Below are 13,939 nucleotides of genomic sequence, written 5' to 3'. Positions count from 1 at the left end.
ATCACTCCTTGGCTCTGTGGTTGACGAATCAACTTATGGATGGGAATTGGGGAGTCTCAGTTGATGCGATATTGCTGCCAGTGCACTGTTGTGGTAGTGATTGGCACCTGTTTTTCTTCGACCCTCAGCAACCCCACAACAGAGGGGTCCTCCGAGAGACCAGGCAGGGTAGAGAGCTGTGTAATTTCCTCCATCTTCAAGGCAGCTATACCTAAAGCACACTGGTACGCTTTTGGGTGCTTGCAATACCCTCTCCTGAGGTAGTCTATGCCAAGGATGCACGGAGCTTCTGGGCCCATCATAATGGGGTGCTTTTGCCACTCACTCCGAGTCAGACATGACAGAGCACTTATATAGTTTTTGAACATTTACTTGCTCACTGATCTTATAGAAGATAACCGCACCTGACATTTTATATTTCCCTGATAGCTGGGTTTCTGGAAAAACTTTCAAGAGCATTAACATGAAAATGACAGGAGGAATCCCTGTGGTTGTTTTCCCCTTCAGCTCTCTGCAGTAAAAGAACATTCTGCACTGCTTTGTTTTTCAGGTTGATGGCTTCCTGACGCTCCTCTTTGGCCTGGCTAGCATTAATACCCTTACAGTAATCAGCGTGACTCGCTACATCAAGGGCTGCCATCCTGAGAGAGGTAAGGAATAAAGGCAAGTCCAGTTCTGCCTTCATTGAACCTGTGCAAACCTGTATTTCTTTGTCACAGGCTACATCAAATATAAATTAGATGCATTGGAAACCAGAACATAATGCAATCATTTACATTACAAATGTGTTTGCATGGAATCGTTCAGGGTTAACCCCTATAAGAGGCAAATGATTACTTGTACACCTTGGTTACCATGGGTTAAATTCACCCTTGTGCCAAAGATACCACAGGTCCTGCTGACCCTCTGTATTCTTCAAAATGCAACTTAAATGATTACTAAGTGATGCATAGCTTGTTGTCTGGATCTCACTGTAAGCAACGAATTTCATCTGCTATGAGATGATGTTTGGGAAGTTTCCAGTCATTGATAAGATCTTTGGTTTGGAAGGCTGCCCTACATACAAACATTTTCATTCTTCAGGGTGTTTTGCCAGGGTGTGCACACAGCAGGCATCATGGACTGCTTTAGATGGTGCTAGGAACATTCATTCTGCACATCTTGCCTCCAGCTTTTGTAGCACTGCGCAGCCTGCCATCCCCACATGCCTCCCCGGCCTCCCCTCAGTGGACAGTTTCACACCATGGGAGATGAAAATTATGCCTACCATCCCCAGAATTGACCATGATCTGCCCAGATGGTCCCTGTCTCCCAGATCTGCAAAGCACCATCAACACAGCCTCGCACCCATGCTTTTTGTCTAGTGCCCTGTTGATCTGTAACCTGAATATCTCAGACAACCACTGTTCATTACTGTCTCCAGTGCTAGAAACCTTTTACTAACCACTCTCTTTCTGTTTTTTTTAATTCCACTTTTTTATTAACCTTTGGTATAAATGCCTCTGTAAAGGCATACGAGTGTCCCACTGTACAAATCTGGTCTGAAATCCTTTACACATTTCCTGCCCTGTGAAGCCCTCATCAGCAAGTCTATATAAGCATGCCATCATCTACCCCTTTCCCTTTATGCCTCTTTACATCACCACACTCACCCCAGGCACTCCCTTTCACAGGATCAGTAGAAACCTTTCCTTACCATTCATCCTGGACCTCCTGCCTGCTGAAAAGTTTGACTTCCACTGAGAGCCTTATGTAATCTCTCTTCATTATACCCACACCTTCCATAAATTCTCCCTAGTCTTCCTTTCACCCATCCTTAGATAATGTATTATCAATTTTCATGCCTTTGTTATGACTGGCTTGCACCATCTTTCAGGCAGGAACCTATTAATGTCCACAGCTAAAGCATGCATAAATACACTGGATGCATCCTATGAGTTCTTCTTTATAATAGCTTGAGTAGTATTAGTTGTGAAAAGAACTTCTGCAGGAAGGTCTTTTTTCCACAGGAAGTTCTTCTGCAGTTTGTTGTAATGATACACTTGTTAATTTTCAACACAAATGGCTGTTAGAGCTGCTAGAATTTGGCTGTGATGTATTCTACATCTTATATTCATTACATATTATGAAATTGTATTTAAAACCCACGTTTTTCTTTTGCAGAGCTCTATCACATGTTCATCTGAGGGTGTGCACAATTTATGTTTGCCTCTTGAGGAAATCTGAGCAAGTACCCAGTGTAACTTTACAGAAATGTTGAGGAACAGAGATTGGTGGATGCATAAATATTTCCCATGTAAACGAAGAAATAACCACAATGTGCAACAACAGCAGGACAGATTAAATAATTTGTATTGAATGGCTAATGTAGTTTGAGCATCTAATGTATTTTCTCCTTTTTAACAGGGAAAACCTTGAAGTGAATAAGAAAATCCTCTGAATTTCAACTTACCTTGTTTGTTTCTGTGGAAAACTTAACATACAACTAACTGTTTCCTGCTTTTTACAAAATTGCAAAACATAAGTCTAACGTAAAATTTTCTAATTCTGCAGTGCTCAACAAACATATTGTCTCCTGCTTAAAAGCCATTCATTTCCACTGTTCACAAATGGTCTTGAACACAAGGCTGACAGATGCTTTCAAATTTAAGCTTTTCTTATAAATATGCTTTTTTGTCTTAATTTTTAAAAATAGTTGTATTTTCCTTATTAGCTGTTGGTATAGGAGCACATTTAGATTTCAGAGATATGTTTGCCTTTCTATGTTGCGGACACATATTTAGCTAACGGTCGCAAAAGTATTCCAGACGCCTTTAGAAGGCCTTGAACAGAATAAACAAGACAACAAAAAAAAAGAAAGATGCCAATTAGAAGAACACAGGTGCACATTCCAAGATAAAGGGAACTTGGCAAGAAGAACCTCAATTCGGCAGTTTATCTTAACCAATTAGGCTGAGACAAGTTTCACATGTTTTAGTTAGTATAACCAATTGTGTCCTATGTTTATGCGCATGGACAGAGATAGTATAACCAATTATATTTTAGCTTTTGGCGCGTGGACAGCTGATGTTTAGCTTGACAAGGTATATAAGCATGCTATTTGGGCAATAAAGGGAGAACAACTTTAACCGTATCGGTGTCCGGTTGTTACTCGGCTCACGTCTCCAGATGGTTCCCTGCTACATTTCTAGGTATTATTTTCTGATTAAACCATGCCATTGCAGGTCACTGCATCAGCAACAGCAGTATGACGGTGGCTCTGGTTCTCATTTGGATAGCAGCTTTCTTCTGGTCAGCAGCTCCATTACTTGGCTGGGGCAGCTATACAGGTAACAGGTATCTTTCAGTTGTACTTATTTGGCACGTCTCCACTTAACTGAACAAAGATACTTCCCTTTCTTTCTTGCTGTTTGTGATAAACCAGACCGATTATCAGTAGAACTGAGAAAATCATTCATTGTGCATGATGTATGCGCAGAGCGTTGCCTGCTTTAGTATCAGCTATAAAGAGATTTTTTTGAAGATATCACAGGAAAGACTTGGACCTAGTGCATATTACCTATGAAAAAAGAGGGGCCAGAAATATTTGGCGTGGTTAAGCAATGAGATAAAGGAAACTATCAAAAGACATCCTTCAAAAACTGTCAAGATTGGGAAGCTAGAAAAGAACACAAGTTCCAGCAAGTTAAACTTGAAACTATAATAAGACAAGCCAGAAAGATTTGGTCAAACAGTTTGTTTAAAATATGAAAACTAACATAACAGAAGAAGAAAAAGATGTCAGAAAGTTTGTCAGTCCGAGAAGCAATTAGGGTGCAAGATAATGCCATAGGAAAAACAGAGGGGGGGGAAAGGAAAAATTTTGAATAGTGAATGCTGTGGTGATTCAATGGCTAGGGGATATTCCCACACCACAAAACTTCTTCGTGGGGAAAAGTTGGAGGAATTGTCTCAAATTAAGTCTCTAAAAATTCAACACAATAAATCTCTAGGAACAAATGGTAATGATACAGGAGGCCTAACAACTGAAACCATGTGACTGAAACTGTCCAGCAGTTATCTGCCTGGATCCTGCAGGCATCTGCATCCTTTGAGAAGTCATGAAATCTGTGAAGACTTATTAAAGTAGCTATGTGAATATATCCTCTTACTTATTAAATGCATAAGCTTTGAGGTATCTCTGGACCCTTGAAGTATGGGGGTGAAAAAAGCATCCATTTCTATGATTGGTTAAATCTTCTTCCCAAATCAAAATGTTACCAGGATATTAGGCTCAATAGATCTTTTGTTTGAGGCAAAACCAAACTGTTTAGTAGACTATTCTAATTTTATGTCATGTTTTTGCACTCTGGATATGTCATAAACTTGGGGGATTGGGACTGGTCATTTTCTGTGTATCTTCTGGTGATCTCTTTTCTTTTTACATTAATCTTAATAGCTCTTCATTTGCAGAAGAATTTCTGATGACCCTTTTTGGCCTTGTCAGGGCATCCAGGTTTTTTTTAATTTCACTTTTTTATTAACCTTTGGTATAAATGCCTCTGTAAAGGCATATGAGTGTCCCACTGTACAAATCTGGTCTGAAATCCTTTACACACTTCCTGCCCTGTGAAGCCCTCATCAGCAAGTCTATATAAGCATGCCATCATCTACCCCTTTCCCTTTATGCCTCTACATCACCACACTCACCCCAGGTGCTCCCTCTCACAGGATCAGTGAAAGCCCCCATGGATCCTGTTCATACTTTGGATTCAATTCCTCGACAGTGGTCTTCAAGACCACTTCTAGGAGCACTTTTCTCTACTGAGAGTCACAGCAGTTTCAAGTTCCTGGGCTATCTGTCTCTAAACACGTTTCCATTGAGGGCACCCATGGACATGTGGGACCCCAGCAATGGCAAGTCCGGCAGCAGGCAGCAGGTGCTGGCAGACAACAGCACATTACACCTGGCTGCCTTGGACCTCTCATTTCTACACAGCAGCTGCAGGGGTCCCCAGGACCCTGCTGATTTTTGGAAATGCCACTTGCCAGTGTCCGGGTGGAGAGGGGAAACACAGCTCTGAATTCTGAGTTGCAGCAAATCTGCAGGGTTTTCTTTTCATGTCATCTGGAGGCTGCTTTCAGTTTTCAGTCAAAAGTTTTCACAAACCAGAAACCTGGAATTAAGCCAGATTTTATGGTTATCTTTCTGAATCTTGAGGTCTACTGATGAAAAAGGTAAAGGAGACTAAAATCTATTTCTATTACTGAACACATCCAGACAGCAACACCTAGAGCTTTTGGTGATAAAAATACTGAGCTCTTTTTGATGAGAATCATAAAAGATATTTTAATCTTTTGCTCCTTTAATTCATCGTGTCTAAACCTCCTATCACCTGTGAGGAATTAAGGGATTTTTTTTTTCCCTTCAGAATTATCACTGTATGTCAGGGAGGGATCTGTTGCTAAATCATGCAGGCTTCACCTGTATTGTATCTCCAGGACCTGTTGATACTTGACTTACATAATTTTGGTTCATGCTTCATTTATTTGTAATTAAATTTGTTGCCATACCTGTTGGAAAAAACAGCTTTTTCCACTTAAAAAGAAAAATCAACAATTCACAATCTACAGAAAAACTCTAATGCTAGTGAACTCAGGTTTTCTATCAGGACACCTTTGCAAACATATCAGAGGGTCTAAAGAAGTCAACTGTTATTCATAAAAGTATTTAAGCAGAGACTGCACCTCATTCCCACTGCCTTTCCCTTAAGTACCTAATCAGCTAGTGTCCTTTTGTAAATCCCACTAGCTGCAGATCCTGCAATCTGCCTGACTTCATTTTTATGAGCCTGCAGCTCCTTTGTAGTTGCAGAACTGTATGCTTCCCGTTTAGCAAAAGGTCTCATATCTTTCTGAGTATTTATGTGTTTCATCTTCCCATAATCTTTATCACCAGCTCTATCAATTTGCCTTCATGGCTCTTGCAACAGTAACAATTTCATTGCCTTTTTGTTTGTCATGGTTTAACCCCAGCCAGCAACTAAGCACCACGCAGCCGCTCACTCACTCCCCCCCACCCAGTGGGATGGGGGAGAAAATCGGGAAAAAGAAGCAAAACCCGTGGGTTGAGATAAGAACGGTTTAATAGAACAGAAAAGAAGAAACTAATAATGATAACACTAATAAAATGGCAACAGCAATAATAAAAGGATTGGAATGTACAAATGATGCGCAGTGCAATTGCTCACCATCTGCCGACGGACACCCAGCCAGTCCCCGAGCAGCGATTCCCCCCCCACACTTCCCCGTTCCTATACTAGATGTGACGTCACATGGTATGGAATACACCGTTGGCCAGTTTGGGTCAGCTGCCCTGGCTGTGTCCTGGGCCAACTTCTTGTGCCCCTCCAGCTTTCTCTCTGGCTGGGCATGAGCAGCTGAAAAATCCTTGACATTAGTCTAAACACTACTTAGCAACAACTGAAAACATCAGTGTTATCAACATTCTTCACATACTGAACTCAAAACATAGTGCCGTACCAGCTACTAGGAAGACAGTAAACTCTATCCCAGCTGAAACTAGGACATGTTTCTATTGAAAAACCTCTCAATATTTTTAATTCCTGCTTTGCTTTATAAGTAAGTAGTGACTTTTTACATTTGGCATATTGTCTCTTTACAATTGGTTGTTATGCTGTTAAAGTGTTCATCTTAGGAAGTTGCTATGTGGAAGACTATGACAAATAAGAGTAGATAACACTCAGGAATATCAAACCTACTGAATGATTACCATCTTTTTTTTCTAATAACGTATCACAATTTCCTATCCTGAAACAACAGTTTGTGCATTATGGATTTACACTGGAAATCTAAACTGGACAGAATGATAATACACATTAAAACTTGTTATGGTCTAGCTGGTCTTGAAAAATTGTTTATGTAGGAAATTACGTCACAACTCATTAAATTAGAAAGATCAATCCATTTTTTTAGTGCTTAAAAGAAGAAAAATACAGCATTTGAACTGATAAATTAATCACTCAAAAGCAGATAAGTGTTCTAAAAATGCTAACCAACTTATTTTTGCTTTCCAGATCGCATGTATGGCACATGTGAGATAGACTGGGCAAAAGCCAACTTCTCTACAATCTACAAGTCCTACATTGTCTCCATTTTTATCTGCTGTTTCTTCCTACCTGTCACAGTCATGGTCTTCTCATATGTGTCAATTATCAATACTGTCAAGCTAAGCCATGCATTAACAGGACTGGGTGATCCCACAGACAGACAGAGGAGAATAGAGCGGGATGTCACCAGAGTGAGTTTGGGTTTCATGTTGGGTGGTATTTATCTCAGTGAAATCTGTCTTTCCAAAAACTGGTTTAAACTAGAACAGAAGAGAACAAAACCAATCAGTCACATTTCATTTCTCTATCATCTCTAGTAACAGAGTCTGAACTCAGTGAAGAATATGAGGTTTGTTTAAAACTTGTACCCTGTCAGTTGGCTAATACTGGTGCTACATCACATGTGCAAAATAATCTAAATATAGTTGGAGTGGGTTATACAGCACAAAAACAAAAGTTTGGTTTGGCATATGCTCTTTTCTTTCAGAAGTTACGTTACTTCTAAGCATACACAGAAATTACAGTGGAGCTTTCAATTTGCCTATGGTTGACTTAAGTCTACCCAAAACCTTCTGATTTCATATAAACATATGGGGGACTGTAGCTATTTTCATTCCACTAGATGAGGCATTGCTCAAGCATACCACCATGCCAAAATTCAATATATAGCTTCTAGGTCTGCTTGGCTCCATCAAAGCAAACCTTTTGCTTGCCTGTATTCTCCTGTGAGCCATGCCCTCAGGACAATCTGAATGTTTCCCTTCCAGCCAAGTGTCCAAGCTACTATTCCCAGTGTATTGCTTCCCTGAAGTAGTCTTCCAGAGTAGATTTAAGACTATTCTCCTTTTGTCTTTTAGGTTTCTATTGTTATCTGCACAGCCTTCATTATTGCATGGTCACCATATGCTGTCATCTCTATATGGTCTGCCTATGGTCACCCTGTGCCCAATCTTACCAGCATCCTTGCCAGTTTGTTTGCAAAGTCTGCCAGCTTCTACAATCCCATTATCTACTTTGGAATGAGCTCCAAATTTCGGAGGGACATTTTCATCTTGTTCCATTGTGCCAAGGAAGTCAAAGACCCTGTGAAGCTCAAACGTTTCAAAAACCTCAAGCAAAAACAGCAAGAGCCCTCTCAGAAAGAAGAGAAGTACGCAGGAGAAATGCACCCTGCACCAAGCCCTGATTCTGGGGTGGGAAGTCCAACCAACACCCCACCTCCAGCAAACAGGGAAGCGTATTTTGGTATTCTCGATACACCATCTAATAACCCTGATATTGAATGTGATAGACTGTAAGTTTTGCAGCCACTTAACACATGCACCCATTTTGTGTTCAGAAAGACCCTCTTCAGATCAGTGCTTGAGTGATTTCCTCATTCCCAATCCATCTGTTTCTTGCTATAGCACTGATGATTATACAACTCAAGCAAATCAGACGGTAAAGTGATATTTTGCTTCTATGTAGGTACAAAACGCTACAAAGCATGTTACAACATGGGCAGCACACCCAGTGCGAGAAACATTTGATTTTCACATGCATGCAGGAAAAGGAAGACTGACTTGTGAAGAGCAGGCATTAGCTAGCAAAAATAACTAATATGTTCCTATCCAAATTTTATCAATTAGGAGATTACATTTCCAAATATGTCTTTTGTTCTTCAACAGCCCCAGCCATAGAGGATCATTTCAGCTCTGTGGTGCTGCACACCCCATGCTGTAGAAGATGGGCCCTGCTGAGATTGGTGTGGAGCAATCGGGGGCACTGAGGCATGCTCACCGTGGGTCTCCCAGGCCCTGTGTGTGCATGAGTGCATGTCTGATCGCCTGTGCCTGACTCTGTGTGTGTCTGTGCAAGTGCTAGATGTTGTAGGTCTTGGCATTTTCTAGTCACTCTAGTCTGAACAGTGGCTTCGTACTTTTCCTCGTTGGTCTGCAGAATTATTTCCACCCTCCTTGACCTTCCCAGTGAGAAGGGCCTGGCTGTAGCATTCAGATTCAGGAAAGCTGGCCTTCAATTTTACTGATCTGTCTCCAAACTGGTTGTTTTTCTACCTGACTACTAAGGTGGAGCAAGAGCTGTTGCACAGGCAATGAAACCAGAAATGACACTAAGGTTTTAAGAGTACTGATGAAGTGTGGCATCAGAGCTATTTACAAAATATAATCCAACACTTCACTGCTGCTTCTAAAGGAAGTTTTTGTACCTGCCTGTGGGTAAAAAATGACTTTTAGGTAAACATAACTAAGTAGCAATTAAGGATAGTGATTTAATAGCTTAGCTGTAGGCTTAAATCAGTAGCAAGACTATCAGATGTTATAATATCCAATGATTCCACCAAGTTTATTTTACAGAATCAAAGTGAGGAGGTATATCTTCATAATTCCTGACCTTGGAAATTAACTGCATACTCAGAGACTTCTGTAAATATGTCTCTACATTAGCTGTGGAAATTATGGGTTCATTTAGTGCCGTCTGCAACTTAAACAAGGGGGGAAAAAAACAGAAAAAAAACCCCAACAACATTGGTTGCTAACCTCACTGCTATTTATGACTTTTTGGAATCTCACTGTCCGGGTTTGCTAAAATGTAGTTGTTTTACAAAAGTATGCTTTTTCAGATGTGTTTCTTGGGAAAGTTACAAAGAGAGCCTGCCTTCATTTCCCCCATTACTCTATTTGTTTTGAGAAAAATCACCTGTGTTTTGAAGTTAAAAACAAATAAACATTATAAGCAACAGTGGGGAACTGTGTTTTCTTTCATGGCCACAGATCTGAACTACAAGAGTATTCGTTTTTGTGGAAAATTTTGAGATATGGGTGCTATTTCATTACCATAAATAATTAAAAGCAAATAAGTAAACAGTTTGCTTCCAGATAAAAGTGCATGCTGTAGCTTCAGAAACAGATTAAATCATTTAGGGCAAAATCCTGTCACAGCTGGATGAAGTCAGGCTGGGCTAGCCAAAGCTAGCATGCAGTTCTGACAGCTTCTAGGTGCGGCACAAAATCCACCTTGGTAACCCTGCTGGGACTGGGCCTTCTCACTGCTGAAAGCGCTTGGGTTTTCCTCCAAAGAAAGAGGAGTGCTACGCTTCCCCATCGGATGCAGTTCTTGGAGGTACCTGCAGCCACAGGTGTGCCAAACACCTGCCCATAGAGCCTCCACGGCCATAGATGCCAGGCTAGCTTTTAATCTGTATTTCTGCTAATTTATGGATAACTGGGGAAAATTCTCACCCTGCTGCGTTGTAGCAATGCTGTTGATCTGCAGGATTCAGACTCTGACATAGAAAGATGTGAAAAGGCCAAGGGGGAAGGCACAGCAACAAGGCCATTTCCAAGAGTGCCCCCAAACTCCTGCTGAAATCTCTACTAGTTGTATGCCATTGAGCATGTACAGTGAGGTTAGACTGGGGGAAGAGGTGCAAGTAGTAAAAATGAGCCAGAATAGGAGCAGAGTAAAAATATAAGAGGGGGAGAACCAGATAACATGGGAGCAAGGGGCCAGGAGCCAAAGGATGCATACCTGCTGAAAGACAACTGGAAAGAGCCAACACAGAAAAAGCCTTGACTGGACCACAGCAGACCTCCCTCCTGCAAGGCCTATGGCTACAGTCCTTTGTGGATATACGGTCATACCATGGGACTGCATAACTGTAGAGCAGAATATCTGGTTTTGCAGGTTACACAGGGAAAAAGAGGATGGATGCCTTTGCAGGCACCAACCTGTGCTCCAGATCCAGATGATGGGGTTTTATGCTTTTTGCTTAGCAAGAATGAATTACAGCACAAACAGCATAGACAGTCCTGAAGTCAAATTACTCCTCCCCATAACCTTGCTGCTCCCCACAACCTTGGATTTTCTTTTACATTGGATGAGTTTTAGCAGCAGAGGTGTGAGAAGGCTGTTGTCCTGACTGATATTCTGGTGACAAGGATGCTTTCCTGGGAAACCGCAGCTTTGAACGCTCTCCGTCTGAGACAGTCTTACAAGGGTGGTCCCACTCACCTTGACAAAGCAAAGGACTACCCATTTAGAAACACTTTATTTTTACATTTTTTCCTAATGCAAAAAGCTGATCGGTGTGCCAAAAGCAGGGCCAGATGTCGTATCTCCACAAGATAGGCCATATTATCCTAGTGCTGCCTCTTTACTTTGTGTGAAGGCACACAGCAGGCAGGTAGCGTGGGCTTGCTAATAGGACCTGGTTCTTCCACTACCTCTACGGGGGCCTTTTTCAATGTGTTTTGTATTGAATGGATTAGTGCCAGACTGCACAAATGAGATCTCATAACTATTGCTAGTATCCAAATGGTCTCTTGTCATGAGGTAGGGGAAAAATATTCAGATCGTCCTCCCTTTGGCATAGAAATTCTGGTCCGTAGGCTCCTTCTGTCTCTCTTGCTCAGCCCTGGATATTACTGTGAGATTTTGTAATTGTTGGGGTTGTTTTCATGTATGACACACTAAAACTATCTAGCATCATCTGGCAGAAGGCAGTTGGCCAAACAATTCTACCATATCCAAAGAATGCTCTTAGCATTTGCTAGCTTGTTCCAGCAGTATCTGAGACAGAGGTTAGCTCTGTTTTACACTAGATACAATAAACCCAGCAAAAAACACCGTTGCTAGCTGTTCATTATCCATTTCTATACTCACAGCCCTGTTGACATCATTAAAGCACTCCAGCAAAAATGATGTGCCTGAGCATATAAAGTCACTCAGCAAAAAGCCTGAAGCCCTCAAACCACCCTTTAAAATATGCTTTTAGCTACTTTACCTATTCATTTCCAAACATTTCCCAACTGTTTTGATTAGCTATTGATTAGTACATTCAGCAGGTGAGGTCTTAATGGATACACAATTCATGTATTTACACGTGTATCAAAAATCTCATCAGCTCTTACTTGATTATTTTTTATTATCAATATTATTCATAATTGTCAACATATCAGTATTATACCATAATCACTGCAATTATTAATACTCACATGTACAACTTGGCCTTGCAGGTGGATTACCAACATCCCTGTCACTGACACAACCCTTTCTCTTGGGCTACACAGTTTGAACAATCAAGTTAACCCAGGATTACTTCTGTTCAATTTCCACATTTAAAAATAGCCTCTTCTGGTTTGGGGCAGGGGGAAGTTATAGTAATCATTTGTTTATTTATGCCAAGAAAACCTTTTGGGCCCACATTTCCCCTGCTGGCATTTTTGCTAAGCTGAAAATCCTTTAAGGAGTCAGCACATTGAAATACATAGCAACATTTCTTAATAGCTTTGACATTTCTAAAGGTAACGTGAATAACTTGAGTGCGTAGTTGGAGGGAGTGGGATAGCCTACTGCAGTCCAGTCACTGTTCTCAGTGCTATTACGCCCTTTTATCTAATGACTCATGTAAAGGTATTTCTTGTAGCAGAGACCAGAAAACAGGATATCCCCCTCCACACCCCTTAAGGCAGTGACTTTATTAGTGTGAACTACTTAGGCTTGCACTCCCTTGCAGGCTGTCTCTCCACCCCATAAATCCTTCATTCTTTGCTGCACAGACTGACAAGATAAGAGAGAGAGATACAGAGTGTGCCCATCCAAGCATAGCCTATGGTTAGGCACTTTCCTCAGGAGAGAGAGATGGAGACAAAATCCCTTCCCGAGGGTAGGGCTGGACAAGAACATTATTCTCCTGCTACCCTGGTGAATGCTTTCACCCCAGGCAATAATGAAAAAGGTGGGTAACACTACCACGTCTGTATTTTCAACTATCCTGGAGATGATAAGCCAGCCTGGCAAACCAGGTTATCTTGCAATGCTGTGTGTGTCCCTCTACCTACCACTCAAATTGCTAAAGGCTTGGAGTCTGAACCTTCTCAGTACATCAACAAATGCAAAGGATTTTTGCAAGCACTTCGGGAATGCTGCAGACCAAAGGGAAGGTGCCTGCAGGGCCAAATGGGTCTGTCTCTAGTGGGTGGTCTAAAGTGCCTAATTCCTGTCTGCAGCAAAGATTCCGCAGTGGCTGGCCCCCAATCCCTTCCTGCATTGACAATCTAGGAATATAGAAAGCTATAATACTGTGCAATTGGAAAAAAAAAACCTCCAAGGTCCTCAAAGTCAGCATATATTCCTGATTTCTGGGAGATGATGATTAGGTGATTCCAGATGAAGCAGGCTAAAAGCTGAAAATGGGACCTTCTCCAGAAAAACAGAGTAAAGGTACTACTGAATATGCATATACACAGATCCTGCAAGAAGCTTTGTGCCTGGAAGACTCTTAGAAAGCTTCATATACCCACATTCAGATTAAGAGAAGTAGCTAAGTGAATTGCATTGACTGCAGGAGAGAACAGGACCCTGTCATCTGGGCCTATGTTTTTGTCTACAGCTTTGAGTACACAAATGTGCATTTAATACATACTTCTTAAAGTTTGTTTTCTGGGTTGGATTTTTTTTTAATAAGCTGTCTATATAACAATAGCTCATCATAAAAGGGACGAAAGACTGCGTCCTTCCTGAAGCAGAAGAATAAATTTAAGATCCAAAGGATGTCCAAATAGTACTACAATAAGAACAGTAAGAAAATTACTAAATGGAAAGTAATAATCCCATTGCTAATACAAAAATCAGGGCCACACTGAATGATAAAAATAAAAAAAGAACTACCAGCTGTCTGTGCCAATAACCGTCGTCTTTAATGCTCATTGAATGAGACAAAAGCCCTTTGGGGATAACAAACACACAACATTTAATTATGTAATAGGATGTAACCTAGTAAAATGGGAGTGGAAGGACTTATAGAAATCACTGCAGTAAACGCCCTCCCT

At 41.1% G+C, this 13,939-nt stretch overlaps 1 protein-coding gene across 2 annotated transcripts in view; it reads left to right on the top strand.

Moving 5' to 3' along the window:
- The window catches only part of LOC128150322 (opsin-5-like), a 35,540-nt gene extending 25,694 nt beyond the window's left edge, over window positions 1-9,846 (top strand). The window contains exons 3-6 of one of the 2 annotated variants that reach the window (XM_052806434.1): window positions 551-650; window positions 3,225-3,329; window positions 7,077-7,300; window positions 7,967-9,846. In XM_052806434.1, coding sequence (XP_052662394.1) covers window positions 551-650; window positions 3,225-3,329; window positions 7,077-7,300; window positions 7,967-8,407 — 870 coding nt within the window. In that variant the 3' untranslated portion in view covers window positions 8,408-9,846. The remainder of the gene's footprint in view (window positions 1-550; window positions 651-3,224; window positions 3,330-7,076; window positions 7,301-7,966) is intronic. The other variant, XM_052806435.1, reaches the window with a different exon arrangement.
- Window positions 9,847-13,939: the final 4,093 nt, after the last annotated feature.

The sequence above is a fragment of the Harpia harpyja genome, chromosome 13, assembly GCF_026419915.1.
Source record: "Harpia harpyja isolate bHarHar1 chromosome 13, bHarHar1 primary haplotype, whole genome shotgun sequence".
NCBI lineage: Eukaryota > Metazoa > Chordata > Aves > Accipitriformes > Accipitridae > Harpia > Harpia harpyja.
The sequence above is the reverse complement of the archived record's forward strand: the minus strand, read 5'-3'. Positions and strand labels throughout refer to the sequence as shown.